The 25268-nt window shown below is 42.7% G+C and overlaps 1 protein-coding gene across 3 annotated transcripts in view; it reads left to right on the top strand.

Annotated features, from left to right (window-relative positions):
• The window catches only part of LOC141114043 (uncharacterized), a 64646-nt gene that overhangs the window by 5866 nt on the left and 33512 nt on the right, over nucleotides 1-25268 (top strand). For 2 of the 3 annotated variants that reach the window (XM_073607490.1, XM_073607489.1), the window contains 3 exons: nucleotides 3574-3730; nucleotides 8723-8779; nucleotides 12838-12894. In XM_073607490.1, the coding sequence (XP_073463591.1) occupies nucleotides 3602-3730; nucleotides 8723-8779; nucleotides 12838-12894 (243 nt within the window). In that variant the 5' untranslated portion in view covers nucleotides 3574-3601. Of the gene's footprint in view, nucleotides 1-3573; nucleotides 3731-4088; nucleotides 8038-8722; nucleotides 8780-12837; nucleotides 12895-25268 lie in introns of those variants that run through there. The other variant, XM_073607491.1, reaches the window with a different exon arrangement.

The raw sequence follows: 25268 nt of genomic DNA, 5'->3' as shown, positions 1-25268 counted from the left end.
AGTTGTCAGCATTTTTATAATAGTATCCAAGGACACCTTTCCACTGTTAGAGGAGAGGGGAATTCCCTTCTAATGCCCTGTGCACACGATCAGAAATTCGGCCAGCAAAAGACCGATGAGAGCTTTGGGTAGAAAAATGTGATCGTGTGTATGCTCCATCGGACTTTTGCTGGCCGAATTTCCGCCAGCAAAAGATTGAGAGCATGTGCTCAATTTTTCGGTCGGAAAAAGTTCCTACCTGAAAATGCGATTCTGACGCGCAAAATTCCTACGCATGCTCGGAAACAATTCGACGCATGCTCAGAAGCCTTGAACTTCATTTTGTCGGCTTGTCGTAGTGTTGTACGTCACCGCGTTCTTGACGGCCGAAAGTTCAGCGAACTTTTGTGTGACCGTGTTTGTGTGCAAGCCAAGCTTGAGCGGAATTCCGTCGGAAAAACCATCCAAGATTTTTCTGGCGGAAAATCTGCTCGTGTGTACGCGGCATTAGACTTAGACCCAAAAAAGATGTCCCTATTGGAAGATTTCCTTCTGTTGCTTGTTCTGGGGACAACTCTAAAATTTTGGATTTCCCCTCAGTTTCTATTTTGGTGATTATGGTCACCAGTATAAATAAAGAGGTTACTCTCCCTAATGGTGACACAGGCAGCAATAAAACATTGAAAGAGGGTCAAACCCTTCCTCATTCTATCGAAAACTAAGAAAAGGTTTTGCCTGGAGACTTACACTTTCACTTCCTTATGCTCTCTCACTTCCTTGACCCAACACCCCCACCCCCACGCCCTTTCTAGTGTAAGCTAAAATCTTCTGAGTAAGTCGAAACTTATGCTGGCCATACACTATACGAGAAATCAGCCGAACCCATTTTCGAAAAACGAACATTCGGCCGTGAGATCAAACGAGTAGTGCCATCCATCATGTAATGACCGATAAATCGTTCAGTGCACATAAATGAATCAATTTTTTGTTCGTTTTTTTTTTACATATACCTAGTGCAAACAGTTCGGACGGGAAACACATTAACCTTTTCAATTTATCGTTTGTTTGACAGAAAATGTCCAAACTTTATTTTTTTTCTGCTCAAAATTGTCCCAACGATTATCGATTTTGTGCCCATTAACTGCCCGAAAAACGAACGAACTGGCCAAATGACCGAATTTCAGCCAATTTTTGGTATAGTGTATGGCCAGCATTACACAAGTTTGTGCACTCTTCCCATGTGACAGCAAGTCAGCATGGTGATTGGCTGCTCGGGGACCAAGCATTACATTTTGAGACGGCTGGGGGTGGGGGATTTCACATGTTCCCCCATATCTGGAAGTACAGAAGTAATATATATTAGATAAATGAAGTGTACGTAAACTCAATCCCTAAAATCTCATTAAAGTATTAAACCCGGAAGAAATAAACCCATTAATTTCTTAGTTACCTACTTAAATGGCCTATTTCTGTTGAGACAAATTAAATAAAGAGTAAGAGCCCTTGCACACTGGGGCGGGGGGCGGCGTCGGCGGTAAAACGCTGCTATTATTAGCGGCGTTTTACCGTAAAACCGCCCCGCTAGCGGCCGAGAAAGGGTTAAATACCACCGCAAAGCGCCTCTGCAGAGGCGCTTTGCCGGCGGTATAGCCGCGCCGTCCCATTGATTTCAATGGGCAGGAGCGGTAAAGGAGCGGTATACACACCGCTCCTTCACCGCTCCGAAGATGCTGCTAGCAGGACTTTTTTTACCGTCCTGCCAGCGCATCGCTCCAGTGTGCAAGCCCTCGGGGCTTGCACACTGGAATGAAAGCAGTGGCACTTTCAGGTCAGTTTGCAGGCGCTATTATTAGCGCAATAGCGCCTGCAAACCGCCCCAGTGTGCAAGGGCTCTAATGGGGAGTCAGGGGGAATGATTCACTTTTTGCATATCTTTTATTCTCTTAACAGATATTGCAAAGACCAGAATTTCAAAGAAAAAGAGTAATAACATGAGGTCTCTATTTTGATAAGTTTATACCAACCTTTTTCAACCTTATTTACTCCAGAGCAACCCCTAAAAAAAAATTTGGGTCTCGGGGTACCCTTAATAATATCGATTTTATTGGGGTCAGTGGGAAAAATGGAAAGTGGCACTGGCCCTGAAACTATGCAAACGCCATCAAATGGTAGGCCAATCAGCCACAGGTCAAGGAACCCCTGGCCACCATTGGAGGAACCCTGGTTGAGAATGGCTGGTGTTTACTGTATATCAAATAATAGTCAAGTAATGTGGGTATGCTTGTAACTTATATGATATGTCAGCTTTATAATAAGATGTTGATCACTTAGGCTGCATGTACATCCTTGGAAAAGTGGACCTTGTTCCAGGAAATGTGTTGGATGAAAATTAGCACATGGAAGATGATCAGTGATGTACATTATACAGCTATGGTGTTGCATTGGGTCCTTTCATGGTCCTAACCAGGGAAACTTGTCAATGTTGATGTGGAAATTGCACTATACGCTACGCGTAATCCATGTCTCCTGCGCTAATAAAGCGCCCTGTCAGCCTTCTGGTATAATGGATCTTAGTAGACCCCTGTTTCCCGAGTAAAACGGACATAACCACCGTCCTCACATCCTTAGCTCCACAGGCCGACTTGTTTCTGGAGCCTGTGTTTTATTTATTTAGCATACTTAACAATGGAGATTGATGGCTTCACAATCAGCCAATCAAGCACAGGCAAACAGGAGGAGTTATACAAATCTCAACCAATGAACAATGAGTAGGGGAAGTTCTGGGTGTGTCTGTGAAGGGGCAGTGTGTATGATTCCCCGCCCCCTTGTACCTCCTAAGCTGTGCTCTCCAGTAAGACAAAGAAAGCCACATGGCTGGCCTTGAAATCATGAACATAGCCCCCGACCACAACGCACACAAAGACTCCCGTTTTTACCATTGGTGTGAATCCTTATTCTGCATTGTTCAGAGAACGCATATTATTCTACCATTCCTGAGGATGGGAGATTATCTGCAGGAACACACCGAAGCCCCTCAACGTGCTGATCAGACACACAGAGAGACACGAGAGTACATCCCCCCCATAACCGATAATGTCTTCTCTGAGTGAACACCCCCCTCCCCCAGATGATCGTCTGTGCATTGCACAGGGGCCCTTCGCTGGCGGACATATCCCCACTCTGCAAACACTTCTCTTCAACCTCAGGAAGCTTTCCACTACCAAACGGGTCTCAACCGGCGTCAGTCTGCCACAGTCCGCTCTTTAGACCGGGCTGCAGGAGAACTAACACTGGGAGACACTGTGACAATACATATTAAATGCATCTTAATAACATTTCCACAACAATGTCCAAAATCACTTTTTTATGTGAAAAATCTAAAACAAAAATGTGGTATTGCTTCTATTTATATGTTGGTGTTGAGCATTCACATAACAGAAGTATCCCTGTGTTTTATTTTGTAAGACATTTAGTGCACATACCATCACATGGAGGCATTAGGAGCCGTGCTTTTGTCTTTTTCTTACCCCAACCAATGACAGCCATGGAGTGCTGAGCAGAAGTGGCTTCTAATTTGCTATTTCAATCTTATAGTCTCTGATTATTCTGGGATATTGGAAGGATGTCTGGCCGTGGTTATTCCTGGAGTTATGATGAACCAGTGTGGGACTCAGAATACGACTCTACCTGGGAAGATGATGAAGACCATAAGCTTCTAAAGCAGTCAAATCCTAAAAAAAAAAATCGTCAGGTAAGAACCTCAAAAACAAGGGTCTTGAAAATGTTTGATCTACTGCTTTTGTTGTTCCAAAATCAGTTACCATTTTATCTTTTATAGTACTGTACAGAACAGGGCAGAATAAAGAGAAGTAGATGGGTTGCAATACACGACACTGATGCTTTTCTTTTTATAGAGTTGCATAACTCTTGCTAAAAATGTATGTATATAATGTCTGCAATGTCATGAGCCATATCATTTCATTTTATTAAAAATTACCTTTCCTTTTAACTCATGTGTGGTTTCCTAAAAGGGGAAAGGAGGGAGGCACACCTAAGTGTAGTATTAGAATAGCATGTGTAATGCACTTACATAAAAGCAGAAATCAAGGGCATATCTGTGTGAAAGACGTCCTCCTCGAGGGGTGCGTCCAGATCGTGTCAGGCGCCCTGATCGTGTCAGGCGTCTAGATCTTGTCAGGAACTGTGTAGGGCGCTGATTCCAAACCAGGAAAGGGAGAGGATCCAGGCAGCCTAGCGTGGACGGCACGGAGAGAAAGTACGTCACCCGGAGGGCCGACCTCGGTATAGGGAGGACGTCTTTCACACAGATATGCCCTTGATTTCTGCTTTTATGTAAGTGCATTACTTTATGCATCAAACGTATATTCTAATACTACACTTAGGTGCGCCTCCCTCCTTTCCTCTTTTTGCATTCTCAGAGTTCTTCTGGATATGCTCTGGGGGTGGCTGGCACCTGAACAGTTAGTTACACACCTGAAGTTGGCATGGACTACTACCACCATACTAAGGACTAATACCGCCCATATATACAGAGATGTATATATATATATTTTTTGAACTAACTGTGCAGACCCAGCATTGTTGTGCGCTGGGTGACTTTCTTCTTTCAATGTGTGGTTTCCTAAAGCTGACAAAAAAATTCAACCATGCAACCAACCAGCAGTGTTTTGCATACCGTATGTGTAAAGATCACCCCCTGAATTGTCCTGTTTGGTCATATGATTTGATCCCCAATTTACTGAGAGACTACTCTTTTAGAACTGATCATGTGACTAGAGCAGGCCCACCCTCCACCTAGTTTACAGGAATCGTGTATATATTTCAATTAGAGATCTGTGAAAGGGAAGCCTACAAGTCCCAGTAACTCACAAATCTCAATGGAGCACTGATCTCACCCCGCTTGTTGTCCATTGCACTTCATACAGACCTGGGGCTGGGGGTAAAGAAATGCAGGAGCCTGTGCAATACCCTGAGATACATTAATAATGGTTGCAATGCTCTGCGGGCTTCATATTGATGTGTGCCCAGCATAAGGAAAGTATTGGTAGAATTCTAAGAGAAATATATTGCAGTTTTTGTGTTATGTAGTTTAAAGATTGGTAGATTGCAGGAGAAGATACAGTGGAACCTTGGATTACGAGCATAATCCGTTCCAGGAGAATGCTTGTAATCCAAAGCACTCGCATATCAAAGCGAGTTTCCCCATAGAAGTAAATGGAAACGAAGATAATCCGTTCCGCATTGACTTCTATTACATGCAATACCGCATGTGGCCAGAGGTGGGGGGCGCCGGAGAGCCTCGGAAATACTTGGGGACAGCTCGGCTAAACTCGGAAAGGCTCGGAAACGGAGTGTTTCTGAGTCATTACGAGTATTTCCAAAGGACTCCAAACCGTTCCGAGTGTCCCTGGTGCCCCCGCACCTCTGGCCAAATGCGGTACTGCACTGCCCATTAGATTGAATTATGCTAGTTTTGTGAGAAAACACAAGCAAACCGAGTCAGAATTAAACAAAAGTTGCTCGTCTTTCAAAAAGCTTCTTAACCGCGTTACTCGTAAACCAAGGTTCCACTGTACTAGTATGATAGATAGACAAGTAGGTCACCCCCTAGGGGCTACTGTGGAACTACAGGTCAGGTGCAATATACAGTAGACGTTACTTTAGTGTGGGTAAAAAAGGAAAAGGGGAAAGACCTTTTGATTTGGACTTTAAATGCAATCAAGACAGCATGAGGTATAAAAAATTGGTACAATACAATAAAAAATTTCAAGCAAAAAAATATAGAGCTTAAAAACATATATAGACATATGTGTAAAATATAGACAATATGGACATGATACTTAAAAAAGTAAGTTGTTACACCATATAGGATGAGTGAGCCCCTGTGTGTCAATGCGTTTCGCTGGTTGTCTTCGTCAGGGGTAATTTGAGACAAACAGGTCTCACTATATTGAAACAAAAAAAGAACACATCATGTTTCCATACATTGTGTTATCACATACATAGAGATAAAAATGATTAAAACAAGATCCATTGGACTCAAAGGTGGTGTGCCAAACTGAAATTGTGTTCACCTTGTCTGCACTGAGACACACACACACAAATAAGAAGGAAGAATCGTCCTGGGGGGGGGGACCAAAACGAAAGGATAAGCCGGATGGGCTAGGTTCCAACATACATGTAGTATAAACAAGAGGCTATAATGATCAAAAACAAGTGGCAACAATTACTACACAGAATAGCCAACCATAATAGAAAGGGATACAAAAGGAATAAGGCATAGACACTTACTGAGTATCTAAATAACTCTATATACAAGACTTGCGGCCAATATCCAAATCAGAAAAGCGATTAAGGTTGCATTCAGATAGAAATTCAATAAGCTGAGCCATACAAGGCAACATCAATGGAGATAAGGCAGCCTCACCTCTGATAAACAATTGATAAAGAATTACATTATCAATACATCATTATGTCTAATCAGGCAGGAGAGCCTGCAAGATAATAGATATAGCAGAATATTACCACAAAACAGCCCATCTAAAGCATCCAAATATCCATGTCTATGTTCAAATATAGTTTGAAAGAGCCAATCACGCCACAACTCGCCAATCTGTACAGCCAGGAGACCACCCAGGTGGTGTGGGTACACAACACTCTCTGTCCGGAGGCCCATACAACACTTTAGAGCCCCACACAGGATTTTGTCTTTTGTCCCAACAGTGACTCCTGTCCTGGCACTGACTACAAAGTCATTTTAAGAAAATTAATACAGAACATTGACTTGACTCCACCAGCAATTAATGACACAGTACGATGTACTGTTAACCTTGTCCGGCCAAAAGGCAAAGCGGTCAGCCACCTCACCTCATCTCACAAAGCCTTGCATTTTGTGGCTGCAGGCTCGGTCACTAAGGACGTTCTGTTCTGCAGTGGGCTCTATGATAGAGACCCTGCCGCTCAGTGAGGTGCGTGAAAGGGGCCAAGCCCAACCCCTGAAAAACAACCCCACACCATAATCCCCCATCCACCAAATCATTTTGACCAGTGCACAAAATAAGGTCCATAAAGACATGAACCTGACCTCAACCCGATAGAACACCTTTGGGATGAATTAGAGTGGAGACTGCGAGCCAGGCCTTCTCATCCAACATCAGTACCTGACCTCACAAATGCGCTTCTGGAAGAATGGTCAAACATTCATGTGCATGTAAAGGCAGATGCCTTAATACTTTTGGCAATATACTGTACATCCTCAGGTAGTACGTGGCACTCCTAGTTACAGAACTGTCCATAAGCTGCATTACAATGCCTTTGGCTGTGCAACTGGCTGTGCTATCCCATTTTTTGTGGTGTGGCCTGTACCTTGTATAAAAAAATGTCTTTCTCCAGTAATGAGACTTAAAATCCATCCTGGTGGGAACCTGTGACTAGGAACCTGTGACTAGGTCCCCTTAAAATGTTAGTCCAGTGCTCTGGCAATCACATAGTGGCAGCTGCTCCTCACCACACTACTCCCATGTCTGGACTTTCCCTAAGATCCGGTCCTCCCCTGTATACAGCATATCAACTCTCAAAGGGAGGCAAGTCCCCTACTAGGGGGCGACATGACACAGCAGAAAATCTTTAAAGCGGGGTTCCACCCAAATTTTGAACATTATCTCTGTGCATTCTCTTCCTTGCCTAGATGCTGACATGCTGTGTAAAAAAATTTAAATTGCCGTAAATACCTTTTTTTTTTCCTAATCTTCTTAGCACTTCCTGGTTTTCCTCCCATGGGAGTAGGCGTGTTTCTAGCCTCTCCCAGACCTCCCTCAGTCCCCTGGGAGCTAGTCTCAGGCTTCCCAGCATGCATTGTGCAACAGCGTCATCACAACATCTCAGTCAATGCTGGGAGCACAGCATTCACCGCATCCAGGAAATGCATGCTTGTGGGCTTCAAATGCCCACAATGAAGATGGAAACCGCCTTCAGTGAATTTTATAAGTTATTCTTTACAACGAAATCGGACACAGGCGGACTTATTACACAGAACATGTGAGTAGATAATCATGAGAATAAAAGTTTGTGAATTAACTCCAAAAAAAAAAAAACGATAGATAGGTGGACCCCCGCTTTAAAGTGGATGTAAACCCGATTCATGAAATTTGGGCTGGGCACATATATCTGCAGTGTTTTTTCTTATCTCTCTTCAAAGCACTGTGTCCTGTGGCTGTCTCCTGTTATCAGCTGGATAACTTCTGACAAGTTCTGGTCACAAATAATAAAATCAGCTGGAGTTTTGTGTTGGGGAAGATGCTATAAATAGCTTAGCAGAGCCCTGAACTATTCAACAAACATATCTGAAAGTCTCTACCAATGAGGAGAGGGGGGTGTGTGCCTTTCCTCCAATCAGCTGTCTTGGCTGTACACTCAGGCTTCACTGCAGTGCTAACCAGGAAGAGAAAATCTAACACAATGTGCACTTTCTAAACAGTATATAAAGCTGAAGACAGCAGATATACATGTAAAAGTTATGTAGGGAGATTTGTTTAATCTCTGTATCATCTAAGGGTTTTCACGTCACTGGGTATAGGTGAGGGTTTACATCCACTTTAACTTCTACAACACCAGCCAGTAATTCCCAAAACAAAGTTAAAACAAAATATATACACTTCTATAGATTGATAGACATTTGAATAGAAGTATCATTTGTTGATTTTGTTTTGCTTTTCTGTTTCAGTATTCACGGGGAAACAGAGCAGCTCAGGACTTACAGCGATACAGACATGGCTACCCGGTAAGTCCTTCTTCCAAGGCCCACAAACGCACAAATTATGGACTTGTTCTTCAAGGACTATTAAATCTGATCTCCAGGCGTATATAAAAGACAGTATTTATACAGCTCTGTATTCATGAATACATCATTAAATTGTATGTTTTTAATTGGAGGTGTATGTCTGCCACTGAGACCCCAGGCTGGTTTATTAGCCACTTGCGCTCCTGGGTCCCCTGTCATAAGGGACCATATTGTTTCGGTAAGTGGCAGTGTGTCTGTAGGTGGAGGCATCTTTCCTATCCTCTACACGATTCTGTGGTGGTTTAACTTTTTTTTTTACCGTGATCAAACTCACATATCGTGCATCGACTATTTTGTTGTTTTTTTTCATCGGATATCACATGTCATATGGACTCTTTTTTGGTTTTGTTTAAATCATCAAGACTCAGTTTTTTTTTCATTTTTTCACTCATTTTCTATTTTTTATTTTTGTGGGGTTCTTTTTACCCATCCACATATGTACTCATGGTTTCATGTAGTTAATTTCAATTTTGTTATTTTCACCTTGTGTTCACATTCACATGTTATTAGTATTGGGGTATTTGCCTCCTTATTACTGAGTTATTTTTACCGTTTTGCCACTGGTAAACTCATTGGCCTAATTCATTCGGTTTTTACCATCAATACTTATGCCCCAAAGATTACTATGTAGCTGGGCGATCCTCAATATAATACAGCACCTCATCCCAAGATTTAATGATTAAACCAGAGAAAAGGGAATATAGGGATTATGACGGTGCCAGGAAGAACACAATATGTTCCAATATTAAAATAGGTAATTTTTATTAATACACAAAAGTTGTAAAAAATAAACAATAGAATCACAAAGACATGGTGTGCATAAATGCTAAAAACATATCTGTAGCGAGCTTCACGTCACTTGGCCTCATGGATGTAACGGCCAATGCAGTAGGTAGGTATTTTAAGTACCCGACATGTTTCGCCAGTATTGGCTTCTTCAGGGATAGGTTATTAATACCTAGAGCACTACAGTAATTCTGTGAGAGAAATATAACAATCAGTAAATGTAGTGGGACAAATGATACATCGAATACAGGAAAAATATCAAAAATCCAAATATATACATGTTTGCGAGCTGTCAGTGTAGACTAACCCCCACCACCAATCAAAGAGCACCAAGGGGACCTTCTCACATATACAACATCGGGTAGCCAGAAACCCCCCCACCCCAAAACAACCACCCAACCAGACATTCTACAGATGGAAATGAGGTAACTGCAAGTCACCAAGGGGGTGCCACACACTTCCAGGGCTAAACCTCCAGCAAAGATCACAGTAGGTAGCTGCAGGGGGCAATAGGAAGGACCTGGCCAGATGTATATCTAGAGAGGTATAATTGTTTGCAATGAGTTCATTATCATAATTTTTTCTTTCTAAGGGGGTCATATGGCTCCCATTAGTTAATAGATAAAGAGATTGTATGGGACTAACATAGTCTCCAGTTAATTTACTTACAAAGTAACACTCTTTAAAATGAGTAACAGGACACCGGTAGATCCTTGGCGTAGAGAAGAACTCTAAACAACAACAGGAAACGTATCTCTCTAAATTAAATAAATAAACAGGAGAGAATTTTGTGGCATTTATGAAATTATTTGAGGGGAAGTGTGATTGCAAAATGCACTTTAGCTGATCAGTGAATGAATTACACCAACAAAGAACGAAGTAAGTTAACACTTACCACTAAGTAGATATAGAGTGAGATGCTGGGCTAGGAAAAAGCCTACAGCCAGTAATAGCACTAAATGAAATAGGCTGGAAAGCAACAAATAGTGTCAGCAAAAGGTAAGTCTATTTATGCCCCAAACATAGATGGTCCATAAAGATGCCTACTGGGTCAGATAGCGGTCAGTACGTCGGTGTCCTGTAACATCCCTGGCGTGTGTACACACACAAAAAATTATGATAATGAACTCATTGCAAACAATTATACCTCTCTAGATATACATCTGGCCAGGTCGTTCCTATTGCCCCCTGCAGCTACCTACTGTGATCTTTGCTGGAGGTTTAGCCCTGGAAGTGTGTGGCACCCCCTTGGTGACTTGCAGGTACCTCATTTCCATCTGTAGAATGTCTGGTTGGGTGGTTGTTTTGGGGTGGGGGGGTTTCTGGCTACCCGATGTTGTATATGTGAGAAGGTCCCCTTGGTGCTCTTTGATTGGTGGTGGGGGTTAGTCTACACTGACAGCTCGCAAACATGTATATATTTGGATTTTTGATATTTTTCCTGTATTCGATGTATCATTTGTCTCACTACATTTACTGATTGTTATATTTCTCTCATAGAATTACTGTAGCGCTCTAGGTATTAATAACCTATCCCTGAAGAAGCCAATACTGGCGAAACATGTCGGGTACTTAAAATACCTACCTACTGCATTGGCCGTTACATCCATGAGGCCAAGTGACGTGAAGCTCGCTACAGATATGTTTTTAGCATTTATGCACACCATGTCTTTGTGATTCTATTGTTTATTTTTTACAACTTTTGTGTATTAATAAAAATTACCTATTTTAATATTGGAACATATTGTGTTCTTCCTGGCACCGTCATAATCCCTATATTCCCTTTTCTCTGGTTTAATCAATACTTATGCCCCGTACACACGATCCGAAAATCGTATGAAAAATGCCGCATTCGAATCGATCGTACGATAATCGGATCGTTAGTACAGAGCTTTCGAGAGCCGATCAGGACAGTTCATCCGATATTATTCTATCGGACATGCACAGAATTTTTTTCCATACGATGTCAAATCGTACGATTTTCGTTTAATAAGTACAGCTATCGAAAATGCAATACAAATGTATTGCAACACATGACATCACTTCCGAATTTTTATTCTGTCATACGGGAATTTTCGGGACTTTAGTAAATTCATCAGATTCGACGTGAGATTAGCATGCAAATAAAAATGGACGATCATTCGTCCGATAATCGGATCGTGTGTACGGGGCATTAGCGCAGCTTCACCTTGTTTTTATTTACTTTAAATAGTTTGTTTGGGTTTCCTTTCTCTTTGAATAGTTCATTTGGGCCAAGCTGGCCCAGACTTCAGCTGCAGCTGGTGTGCTGGTTCCCGTTGTGGGAAACACAGGGCTCAGGTAAGTATAATGGGGGCTCAGAGGGGGCTGAAAAAAAAGTCTTTCTCCAGTAATAAGACTTAAAATCCATCTTGGTGGGAACCCGTGACTTGGAACCCGTGACTAGGTCCCCTTAAAAGGTTAGTCCAGTGCTCTGGCAATCGCATAGTGGCAGCTGCTCCTCACCACACTACTCCCATGCCTGGACTTTCCCTAAGATCCGGTCCTCCCCTGTATACAGCATATCAACTCTCAAAAGGAGGTAAGTCCCCTACTAGGGGGCGACATGACACAGCAGAAAATCTTTAAAGTGGATGTAAACCCGATTCATGAAATTTGGGCTGGGCAAATATATCTGTAGTGTTTTTTCTTATCTCTCTTCAAAGCACTGTGTCCTGTGGCTGTCTCCTGGTTCTTCTGTTATCAGCTGGAAAATGACAAGTTCTCCCTCACAAATAATAAAAGCAGCTGGAGTTTTGTGTTGGGGAGGATGCTATAAATAGCTTAGCAGAGCCCTGAACTATTCAACAAACATATCTGAAAGTCTCTACCTATGAGGAGAGGGGGGTGTGTGCCTTTCCTCCAATCAGCTGTCATGGCTGTACGCTTAGGCTTCTCTGCAGTGCTAACCAGGAAGAGAAAATCTAACAGGATGTGCACTTTCTAAACAGTATATAAAGTTGAAGACAGCAGATATACAAGCAACATTTATGTAGGGAGATTTGTTTCATCTCTGTGTATCATCTAAGGGTTTTCACTTCACTGGGTAAATGTGAGGGTTTACATCCACTTTAACTTCTACAACACCAGCCAGTAATTCTCAAAACAAAGTTAACATAAAATATATACACTTCTATAGATAGACATTTGAATAGAAGTATCATTTGTTGATTTTGTTTGCTTTTCTGTTTCAGCATCCTTGGGGAAGCAGAGCAGCTCAGGACTTACAGCGAGACAGACATGGCTACCCGGTAAGTCCTTCTTCCAAGGTCCACAAACGCACAAATTATAGACTTGTTCTTCAAGGACTATTAAATCTGATCTCCAGGCGTATATAAAAGCCACTAATTTATACAGCTCTGTATTCATGAATACATCATTAAATTGTATGCTTTTAATTGAAACTAAAGTATGTACCTGGATTTGGCTTGATAGTCTCTTGCAATTCATGTACAACAGGGCTTTAAACACCATGTAAAGTCCATGTTTCCTAACACTTTACATAGTTTGTTTGGGTCAGCTTGGCCCAAATGAACTATTTAAAGAGAAAGGAAACCCAGATTTCAACTTTAAGGGCCTAAATAGAAAAACACATTTAATTTTGAGAAAAGGCAGGGATACCATTTCTAAAACTGTTGTTGATTCAAAAGATTGTGCAGATTAACTTGTTTTTGATCAATCAGGAGAATGAATACATTTAAAATTGATTACATCCCACTATCAGACCTAAAGGGGTTGTAAAGGTTCAGTTTTTAAATAAACAAATCAAAAAAAAAACCAAACATGTCATACTTACCACTACTGTGCAGATGGCTATGCACAGAGTGGCCCCGATCCCCCTCTTCTGGGGTCCCTCCGTGGCGCTCCTGGCTCCTCCTCTTCTCGAGTATCCCGTCAGAGAAGCACTCTCCTTCGTGGACACCCATGCGGGAGCGCTCCCGTGTCCTGCTCTGTGTCTATTGACTAGGGATGAGCCGAACACCCCCCCCCTGGTTCGGTTCGCACCAGAACCTGTGAACAGACCGGAAATTCACACGAACATTTGTACCCCATTGAAGTCTATGGGACTCAAACGTTTGAAATCAAAAGTACTAATTTTAAAGGCTAATTTGCATGGTATTATCCTAAAAAGGGTTTTGGGACCCGAGTCCTGCCCCAGGGGACATGTATCAATACAAAATAAAGTTTTAAAAATAGCCGTTTTTTTCGGGAGCAGTGATTTTAATGATGCTTAAAGTGGAAAAAAAAGTGAAATATTCCTTTAAATATCATACCTGGCGGGTGTCTATAGTATGCCTGTAAAGTGGCACGTGTTTCCCATGCTTAGAACAGTCCCTGCACAAAATGACATAGTTAAAGGATTAAAAGTCATTTAAAACTGCTTATGGCTTTAATATAATGTCGGGTCCCGGTAATATGGATGAAAATCCGTGAGACAAACGGGATGGGTACCTCCCAGTCCATTACCAGGCCCTTTGGGTCTTGTATGGATATTAAGGAGAACCCCACACCCAAATTAAAAAAAAGGTAAAGTGTGGGGCCCCCAGGCCCTATATACTCTGAACAGCAGGATACAGGCGGTGCAAACAAGACAGGGACTGTAGGTTTGTTGTTAAGTAGAATCTGTTTGTAATTTTGAACTGGTACATTTTTAACGTGTTTAGCTCCAGCCAAAAAATCTATTTTAAGCTTTTTGGAAAACATAGGGAAGGGTTATCACCCCTGTGACATTTGTTTTGCTGTCTGTGCTCCTCTTCAGAAGATTTCACCTCACTTCCTGTCCCAATGACAAATGCTTTTAGAAAATGTGGGGTTTTTAGTGAAAAAAACATGTTGCTGAGGCCTCGGTCAGTCAAAGAAGGAGCGGTGGAGAAGGTGGCCGTCTGACCGATGCATTCAGACAATTTTTTAGTCCGCAGTCCCAAGGTATGATCGGTTCCAGCAACCATTGCCAGCGTCTGTTTTACATGGTGCAGGAGTACCTAGGGGCAAGATCTGACTTGGACACCTTTCCCACCGAAAATCCTCTAGGTTACTGAGTCTTGAGGATGGATCACTGGCCAGAGCTTGCACAGTATGCAATTGAGCTACTGGCCTGTCCTGCATCCAGCGTTCTTTCGGAATGCACATTCAGTGCTGCTGGAGGCTTTGTAACCGATCACAGGGTGCGTCTGTCCACCGACTCGGTTAATCGACTGACCTTCATAAAAATTAATCCGTCTTGGATCACCACTAGCTACCAAGCACCTGATGCTGATGTAACCGAATATTTTTTTTTGAAATGTCAGATCCCTTCAAAGACTGCCTATGCTGATGCTGAGTGACTATCCCTGAGTAATTTTCCTCTTCCTCAATGATCATGCTGATAGCTTGTAAGAACATTTTTGGTTCTGGGCGCCGCCACCAGTGACTAAGGCCCAATTTTTCAGCCCCTGTTTAACAGGGGCATGTAATTACAATTTTTGATGCAATACTTTGCAGCAGGGCTCGTTCCTGCGTTCCAACTAGAGTATCTGTGAGGGGTTGCAGTGTTGTGGCACCAGCACCAGTGCCTAAGGCCCAATTTTTCAGCCCCTGTTTAACAGGGGCATGTAATTACAATTTTTGATGCAATACTTTGCAGCAGGGCTCGTTCCTGCGTTCCAACTAGAGTATCTGTGAGAGGTTGCAGTGTTGTGGCACCAGCACCAGTGCCTAAGGCCCAATTTTTCAGCCCCTGTTCAACAGGGACATATAGTTAGAATTCTTGATCGAATATTTCACAGCAGGGCCCGTTTCTGCGCCCACCAAGATTAACTGTGAGGACTTATGCCCCGTACACACGGTCGGATTGTCCGACGGAAAATGTGTGATAGGACCTTGTTGTCGGAAATTCCGACCGTGTGTAGGCTCCATCACACATTTTCCATCGGATTTTCCGACACACAAAGTTTGAGAGCAGGATATAAAATTTTCCGAACAAAATCCGTTGTCGGAAATTCCGAACGTGTGTACACAAATCCGACGGACAAAGTGCCACGCATGCTCAGAATAAATAAAGAGATGAAAGCTATTGGCCACTGCCCCGTTTATAGTCCCGACGTACGTGTTTTACGTCACCGCGTTTAGAACGATCGGATTTTCCAGCAACTTTGTGTGACCGTGTGTATGCAAGACAAGTTTGAGCCAACATCCATCGGAAAAAATCCTAGGATTTTGTTGTCGGAATATCCGAACAAAGTCCGACCGTGTGTACGGGGCATTACAGTGTTGTGGCACCAGCACCACCACCACCATCACCAAAGGCCCAATTTTTCTGGCCCTGTTCAACAGGGGCATGTAATTACAATTCTTGATCTAATATTTCACAGCAGGGCGCTGTGAGGGCTTACAGTGTTGAGGCCACAACAACACCTAAGGCCCAAATTTCTGCTGAGTATATAGGGCAGGCCCCTACTTTCAAACATCCAACTTACAAATGACTCCTACTTGCAAACGGACGGAGACAACAGGAAGTGAGATGAAATCTACCCCTAGGAAGGGAAATTCTCTCCTGTAAGAGTTAATATGGGAAAAACTTTTCTCCTTTCCACTGATGCTTTATCACCAATCCTTGTTTCACTAAAAACCCCAAATTTTCAAAAAACATTTGTCATTGGGACAAAAAGTGAGGTGAAATCTTCTGAAGAGGAGCACAGACAGCAAAACAAATGTCACAGGGGTGATAACCCTTCCCTATGTTTTCCAAAAAGCTTAAAAACAGATTTTTTGGCTGGAGCCACACTTTAAAAATGTACCAGTTCAAAATTACAAACAGATTCTACTTAACAACAAACCTACAGTCCCTGTCTTGTTTGCACCGCCTGTATACTGCTGTTCAGAGTATATAGGGCCTGGTGGCCCCACACCTTTCCTTTTTTTAATTTGGGTGTGGGGTTCCCCTTAATATCCATACAGGGCCCAAAGTGCCTGGTAATGGACTGGAGGGTACCCATGCCGTTTTGTCTCACTGATTTTCATCCATATTGTCAGGACCCGACATTACATTAAAGCCGCAAGCAGTTTTAAATTACTTTTTTTTCCTTTAAAAATGTCATTTTGTGCAGGGACTGTTCTAAGCACGGGAAACACGCGCCACTTTACAGGCATACTATAGACACCCCCCAGGTACGATATTTAAAGGAATATTTCACTTTTTTTTTTACTTTAAGCATCATTAAAATCACTGCTCCCGAACTAAACGGCCGTTTTTAAAAGTTTTTTTGCATTGATACATGTCTCCTGGGGCAGGACCCGGGTCCCCAAACCCTTTTTAGGACAATACCATGAAAATTTGCCTTTAAAATGAGCACTTTTGATTTCGAACATTCGAGTCCCATAGACGTCAATGGGGTTCTAACGTTCGTGCGAATTTTCGGTCTGTTCGCAGGTTCTGGTGCGAATCGAGCCGGGGGGTGTTCAGCTCATCCCCAATGAAGAGGATGAGGACGGCTTGGTCATCCACTTGACCAAGTCTTCCACATGTTGCGGCTCAGCACGGCCAGCTGCCGAAAAAAAGGCCAAGCGTGTCCCACGGTCATGTGCTGATGAGGATGCACCGTGTCCACGACCAGAACTGTTGCCTCTAGACACAGAGCCTGCTTGCCCTCTTTTTTGGCTTGTGACTGTCTGCCTCTCCTTGTTGGCCTTCCAGACATACTATTGGCCTGCAGGGAGATGTAGATGCACAAAACTGGGATGTATATGTATACCGATTATACTGCAGCTAGCAGAATCAACTGCCTGCCTGTAGTATTATTAGTATGAGAACACCTGCACTTGTCTTCAGGTAGCTATACTGTAGGTGCAACTGTGTAGGGTACACAGTACACTAACTGGAAATACTTCAAGAGCCTGCCTGTGCTATTAGTAGGATCAGAAGAAGCACACAAGCACCTGCCTTCAGGCAGCTATACTGTAGGTGCAACTGTGCAGGGTACACAGTACACTAACTGGAAATACGTCAAGAGCCTACACAAGCACCTGGCTTTAGGTAGCTATGCTGTAGGTGCAACTGTGCAGGGTACACAGTACACTAACTGGAAATACTGTAAAAACACCTGCCTGTCAGTATATTAGGAAGAGAATAACAGGAACGGATCTAGCTAAACTGAATACAGTGTGTATATATGTATATGTATATATATGCATATATATACACAATACACTGTATTGCCCTGTACACACGGTCGGAATTTCCGATGGAATATGTGCGATCGGAGCTTGTTGTCAGAAATTCCGACCGTGTGTGGGCTCCATCTGACTTTTTCCATCGGAATTTCCGAAACACAAAGTTTGAGAGCATGCTATAAAATTTTCAGACGACAAAATCCGATCCTTTAAATTCCGATCGTGTGTAGACAAATCCGACGGACAAAGTGCCACACATGCTCAGAATAAATTAAGAGACGAAAGCTATTGGCTATTGCCCTGTTTATAGTCCCGATGTACGTGTTTTACGTCACCGCGTTCAGAACGATCGGATTTTCCGACAACTTTGTGTGACCGTGTGTATGCAAGACAAGTTTGAGCCAACATCCGTCGGAAAAAATCCATGGATTTTGTTGTCGGAATATCCGATCAATGTCCGACCGTATGTACGGGGCATAAGTGCAGCTAACTGACTCGACATGCCTACTCTATCTAACTTAAATCAAATGACACTGTCTCTCTGTCTATCTATCTCTCTCCAGTCTCCACCGCAACACACTACACAAGGCCGCCACAGGGGCGGCCAAATATAGTGTGGGTTGTGTACTAAACCCCCTGAGCCATAATTGGCCAAAGCCTCCTTGGCTTTGGCCAATTCTGGCTCTCTGTACCCACAGCGCTATGATTGGCCAAGCATGCGGGTCATAGTGCATGCTTGGCCAATCATCAGCCAGCAATGCACTGCGATGCCGCAGTGAATTATGACGCGCCACTCGAATTTGCCGCGAACAGCCCATAACGTTCGTAATTCGGCGAATGACCGAACACACGATGTTCGAGTCGAACATGCATTCGACTCAAACACAAAGCTCATCCCTACCATTGACACAGAAATTTGAGAAAGGGCAGGGATGCTGTTTCTTAAACTGTTGTTCATTCAAAAGATTGTGCAGATTAACTTGTTTTTGATCAATCGGGGGAATGAATACATTTAAAATTGATTTAGTGGCATTGCCTCCCACTCTCCTTCGTGGACACCCGTCCTGCTTCTGTGTCTATTGACACAGAAAGCAGGACTCGTCACCGGCGCTCACGTCATTGGATTTGATTGACAGCAGCGGGAGCCGATAGCTGCGCTGCTATCAATCTATCCAATCAGGACACGTGACACCACCTGCAGCTGGTGTGCTCGTTCCCGTTGTGGGAAACACAGGGCTCAGGTAAGTATAATGGGGGCTCAGGGGGGGCTGGTCAGTGACAGAAGGTTTTACACCTTAATGCATAGAATGCATTAAGGTGAAAAAACATGAGGGTTTACAACCCCTTTAAAATAAAAAAATATATATACAGTATATCGCTGCAATGCATGCACATTTCCTAGTGTTGTATCCATTTAAAGACCCTATTATATAAAAATAACTCCTTTTTATATATTTCCTAAAAAAAAGTTTTTTATGCAGATGAGAAATATATATATACTGTTTAGGTATAACATTATGACTGCTGACAGGTAATATGAATAACACTGATTATACATACCTCCCAACTTTCTGAGATGCACCTATTAGCAAAAGTATGCAGGCATAGGACACCCCCCCTGCCACACCCCCTTAAAGGAGAATTATACATAAAATGATTGGTTAAACCCACAAGTGCTTTTTTTTTTTTTTACCACTATTTCTTTATACTGACTTTTGAAATTCCCAATGCAGAAATGTAGAATTTGGATTAAAGGTTTGGCACTGGGAAACCCATTTTGAAAGATAAAAAGTGAATTTTATATACAACTATATAGATCAGACCAAAATGAGGGACAAATGAGGAGGAAAGAGGGACTTTGTTCCAAATCAGGGACAGTCCCTCCAAATCAGGGACAGTTGGGAGCTATGGATTATACAGTATTGTTACAATAGCATCTGAACATGTTGTACCTGAAGTGCTGAAAGCAAGAAAAATGTCCAAGCGTAAGAATTTAATGTAGTGGCTAAACAGGGTGTTAGAGCAACTCTATAACCAGGGATGTCCCTGGTCTGCATTGGTCAGGACCTACCAAACGTGATCCAAGGAAGAAAACAGGCAAACCAGTGGAGTCATGGGCGGCCAAGGATCATTGATGCATATGGGGAACGAAAGTTGGCCTGCATAGTCCGACCCAATAGAAGAGCTACTGTAGATCAAATTGCTGAAAAAGTACATGCTGGTTCCGATAGAAAGGTGTCAGAGCAGTTTGTTGTGTATGGGGTCGTCTAACTGCAGACAGGTCAGGGTGCCATGCCGACCCATGGCCACACCTAAAAGCGCCTACAATAGGCATGTGAGCATCAGAACTTGACCACAGAGCAATGGAAGAAGGTCTTGTCTGAGTCAGGTTTTTTTTTTTTTTACATCATGTGGATGGCCATGTGTGTGTGTGCATCGCTTACCTGGGGAAGAGATGGCACCAGGATGCGCTATGGGAAGAAGGCAAGGTGGCAGAGGCAGTGTGATGCTTTGGGCGGCTAGGAAATCTCGGATCATGCCATTCATGTGGATGTTGCTTTGGAGTCCATGCCTTGACTGGTCAGGGCTGGTCTGCTGGCAAGAGGATCTACTCCATATTAGACAGGTGGTCATACTGTTATAGCTTATTGATGTATATGGGTGTAGCACCCTTTGTAGTGTGCTAGAGAGGATAGGTAAATTTAAGCAGGCTTAGCTGGTTGCTAGGACTAATCAAAAGGAAGAAAGAGATGCGCAAAAAAACACTACAAATAGTGATGAATATTGAAATAAACAAATTCTGAAAGAAATATATAAAAATATATATAGAAAATTGTAATGTGAGAAATTAGTGTATCAAAACATATAGTTCATGTCCATATAGAACATTGTAACGTGAGAAAATAGTGCATCAAAACATATAGTCCATGTGATATGTGCAAAAATAAATGAAACCAAATAAATCAAAAAAAGAGAACAATGTATAATAATAAAATAAAATAAAAAAAATCCCAAAGTAAATCTTCAAATTTAAGAAAGGCAAAGTCCTTCAATTAATCTCCAGACAGCAGGACACATATTCCTCATTTAAATCATCTGGGATACGGTGCATAGAGTGCAAATACAAACTGCTTACCAGATCCGTTGGATCTCAAATGATAGCGATCAGAAGCGCTTGTGCATTAGCCTGCCGGGAGGTGAACTTGAGGTGATTGAAAGCAGGAAAGGATCCACCCGTTTATCCAGGAACCAGCAAAGACAAACTTCACTCCCGGGACACTTTTATGAAAGCAAGGATCTGGAGATTCTCATATGAAGAGGAACAAAGGGGACTTCATGGTGCAGTATGTTCCAGCAAAGGTCTTTATTTTCAAAAGAATCATACAAGTAAAAAATCCATAAAATCAAGGCAGGTAAAGGTTAGAACTAGCCGCGGTGTATCAGCGTGATGATGTCACAGGCTCATGCTCCACCCGACGCGCCTCCCCTTAACAGGCATCCACTGGAAACGGATGATCTCTGTTAAGGTTTTAAGATTTACTTTGGGATTTTTTTGATTTGATTTTATTATTATATATTGTTCTCTTTTTTTGATTCTTTTGGTTTCATTTATTTTTCACATATCACATGGACTATATGTTTTGATACACTATTTTCTCACGTTACAATGTTCTATATATATTTTTATATATTTCTTTGAGAATTTGTTTATTTCAATATTCATCAGTATTTGTAGCGTTTTTTTGCGCATCTCTTTCTTTCTTTTTGATTTGTTTTAGGTTTTAGTATTTGACCTATAGAGGTGCAGCATTCAATCACGCTATTTTTATATTTAGTCATATCACTTGTGCACCTATATATATTTATTTATACATAGTCACATTATTTGTGCACTTATATATATTTATATATATATATATATATATATATATATATATATATATATATATATATATATATTTTTTTTTTTTTTTTTTTGTTAGTATTTGGTGGTTAGTGCAAATTTCCCCCCTCTTTTTTTTGGTTGCTAGGACTGTTTGTTTTCATTCTGGGCTGGGAGTGGCTCAGGGTAGGGCTGGGTGACTCACAAGTGGTTTCATCAGGACACATTTCTTTCCAGGGGCTTCTAGTGCTTTCTGGAAAGAGAGGTGGAAGCGGACGTGGAGCCACCTGGGGTGTTTGAGGAGTCCTGACCAATCCCCAATCTGGATTGGCAGGGGGCAGGCCTTCTTAAATACCCAGGCTCAGCCCAGCTGGGGAGGAGTTGTCGGGTGGAAGAGCTGGAGTGAGAGGGTTTGCGGAAGCTGTCGGGGCCTTTAAGGGAGCTATCCAGGGGGGTGACCTTGGGCCTGGGTGCAGTCGGGACCACCTTCAGGAACACATGAAAAGGTCCTGGACCGGAGGCACAAGAGAAAGCAGGGAGAGGACAGCGGGAGAGAGCACTGCTAAGAGACTCCAGGGAGGACAACTGGTCACAGCCAGGATAGCTGGTGCGTGGGCACAGTCGGGAGGACTTGGGAGGCACGTTTGCCTGAGAGAACTGGGAGCTTGCAGTCTGAGATGGGTGCAGAACCAGAAGTGTGGACTGTGGTGGAAGAGGGCAGTGGAAGGGGGCAGCTGCAGCCAGGAGGGCTGGCAGGGCCCGAAGGGGGCTAACTGGGATCAGTAGCCATATTTAGGGCATCTAGCGCAAGGACTTTTCTGCTACACCATTGTAGCCCACGATCCCTGCCTGCAAAGGGCATTTGCTAAGGCCTGGCTGAGTCACTGTCAGGCCTAACCAACAAATAGTGCTAGCTGTTCCTGGGGAACCAAGTGATGTGCTGGAGGTGACTAGAAGTAACAGTCTGCAGCAAGTGATGTGCTGATGGAGTGAGGAGTAATGAGCTTCAAGCAAGTTTGTGCAGGAGGAAGCTGAAGGAGTACAGGGAGCGTACATAGTTGTCCCAAAACCAATTACTGTTTTTTATTTATCCACGCTGGGCATCCCATAGCTCCCATCCCCATCCAAGTTATACCCCTCATCAACACAAAAAAAAAAGTTCACTGACTGCTTTATGTCTCGGAGTGCCTGAGAGTGAATGCAGGGCTGGGCAGGGTGACAGACAAACCACAATTCTCAGCAGCCCTTACTGTGGTACCGCTACATGGGAAAATCGAATTTATCCCAACATCGTATCTTAATAAGACTTCCAAAAAGGGGTAAAACTCTAGACCAGAGAGGATTCATCATCATGTATGTGATATTTGTCATCCAGCTTATAAATCACATCATTTATTCTTATGTACGTGAACTTATGATTGAGTTTTACTTATTTATCATATTGGGAGCACATTGAACTAAAATACTGAGGCTTATATTGAGGTCCTGATCAAATATAATGTAAGTACCAAACTTTTAGGTGTTCTTTTGTGCTCTTGTTTACATTCTGTCACTCTGAAATTGAGCTTCACAATGAATTCAGCCTTGATGAGTGGATATGGACTGGTTTTAACCATTAGTGCTTCTTGTTCTGTATTTTTATCAAAGATCCAGGATATGAGCGGCTGCATGAATCTACTCAAATACCTGATTTACAGCTTAACCACTTTTTGCATTACACCAGGAAATAGCCTGTGGATAATTCTAAACTTTACTCAAAGTTTAAACTTTAGTGAAAGCGGGGTAAAATTAAGTCAGGCAGTTTGAAACAGCAGAATAGCTGTGGAATTTAAGTGAAATATATGAATTCCTAAAGCCCAATACTGGGAAATGTAAAAATTTTTCCCAGTAGGTATGGGCCTGCACTGTAATGGCGCACTATAATGGCTAAGTGCTGGTGCAGTCTAGGGAAGAAGAGAAGAACTTTTATTTACCTGATCTTCCACTTCCCTGTGCTCCAGCGTTGTACTGTTCCTCAACGTTCTTATGTCCAATGAAGGGCCCTGCATTGATCTTGATAACATCTTAAACCAGGGGTCTCCAAACTTTCAAAACAAAGGGCCAGTTTACCCCCATCTCTGGTGTCAGTGGAAGGAATATTCCCCCGGATAAAGGCAAGCATAGGGCCACATCCAGCCCACAGGCCGCAGTTTGGAGACCTCTGTCTTAGACCACTAGAGCATGGAGGGAGAAGATGCTGCAGGGACTGGTCCAGCTGTGGGGAGGAGCAGAGGATCAGGTAAGTAGATCATCTTTTCTCTGTCCCTTAAACCTAAATGAGCAGTTAACCCTTAAACCTGCTGCCCCACTGCAAGACATAATGTTTAAGTTTCCCCAGAGTTGGACTTTAAAATAACCTATATAATGAAACCAAGTGCAGCAGTCTTTACTGCATCCATACTACAATATGGTGTCTCATGTATAAATTAGGTTTATGGAAATGTATGTAGTTTATGAACTGAATTACAAATATCACATATATAAGAATATAATGTTTATAGCATGTCCTCTCTATAGTTTTTAATTGGTTTAACCATTTTTGGGATAAGTTCATTTTTGGGGGATATACAGTATCTCACAAAAGTAAGTACACCACTCACATTTATGTAAATTTTTTATTATATCTTTTCATGTGACAACACTGAAGAAATGACACTTTGCTACAATGTAAAGTAGTGAGTGTACAGCTTGTATAACAGTGTAAATTTGCTGTCCCCTCAAAATAACTCAACACACAGCCAATAATGTCTAAACCCCTGGCAACAAAAGTGAGTACACCCCTAAGTGAAAATGTCCAAATTGGGCCCAAAGTGCCAATATTTTGTGTGGCCACCATTATTTTCCAGCACTGCCTTAACACTCTTGGGCATGAAGTTCACCAGAGCTTCACAGGTTGCCACTGGAGTCCTCTTCCACTCCTCTATGACGACATCATGGAGCTGGTGGATGATGGAGACCTTGCGCTCATCCACCTTCCATTTGAGGATGCCCCACATATGCTCAATAGGGTTTAGGCCTGGAGACATGCTTGACCAGTCCATCACCTTTACCCTCAGCTTCTTTAGCAAGGCAGTGGTCATCTTGGAGGTCGGGGGTCGTTATCATATTGGAATACTGCCCTGTGACCCAGTCTCCGAAGGAAGGGGATCAGCTTCAGTATGTCACATTACATGTTGGCATTCATGGCACTGGGGAGCTGTAGCTCCCCAGTGCCTTCAGCACTCATGCAGCCCCAGACCATGACACTCCCACCACCATGCTTGACTGTAGGCAAGACACACTTGTCTTTGTACTCCTCACCTGGTTGCCACCACAAACACTTGGCACCATCTGAACCAAATAAGTTTATCTTAGTCTCTTCAGACCACAGGACATGTTCCAGTAATCCATGTCCTTAGTCTGCTTGTCTTCCGCAAACTGTTTGTGAGCTTTCTTGTGTATCATCTTTAGAGGAGGCTTCCTTCTGGGACGACAGCCATGCAGACCAATTTGATGAAGTGTGCGGCATATGGTCTGAGCACTGACCGGCTGACCCCCCACCCCTACACCCTCTGC

This window comes from Aquarana catesbeiana, linkage group LG12, assembly GCF_042186555.1.
Source record: "Aquarana catesbeiana isolate 2022-GZ linkage group LG12, ASM4218655v1, whole genome shotgun sequence".
In the NCBI taxonomy this organism is placed as follows: Eukaryota; Metazoa; Chordata; class Amphibia; order Anura; family Ranidae; genus Aquarana; species Aquarana catesbeiana.
This window is presented reverse-complemented; position numbering and strand designations above follow the sequence as displayed.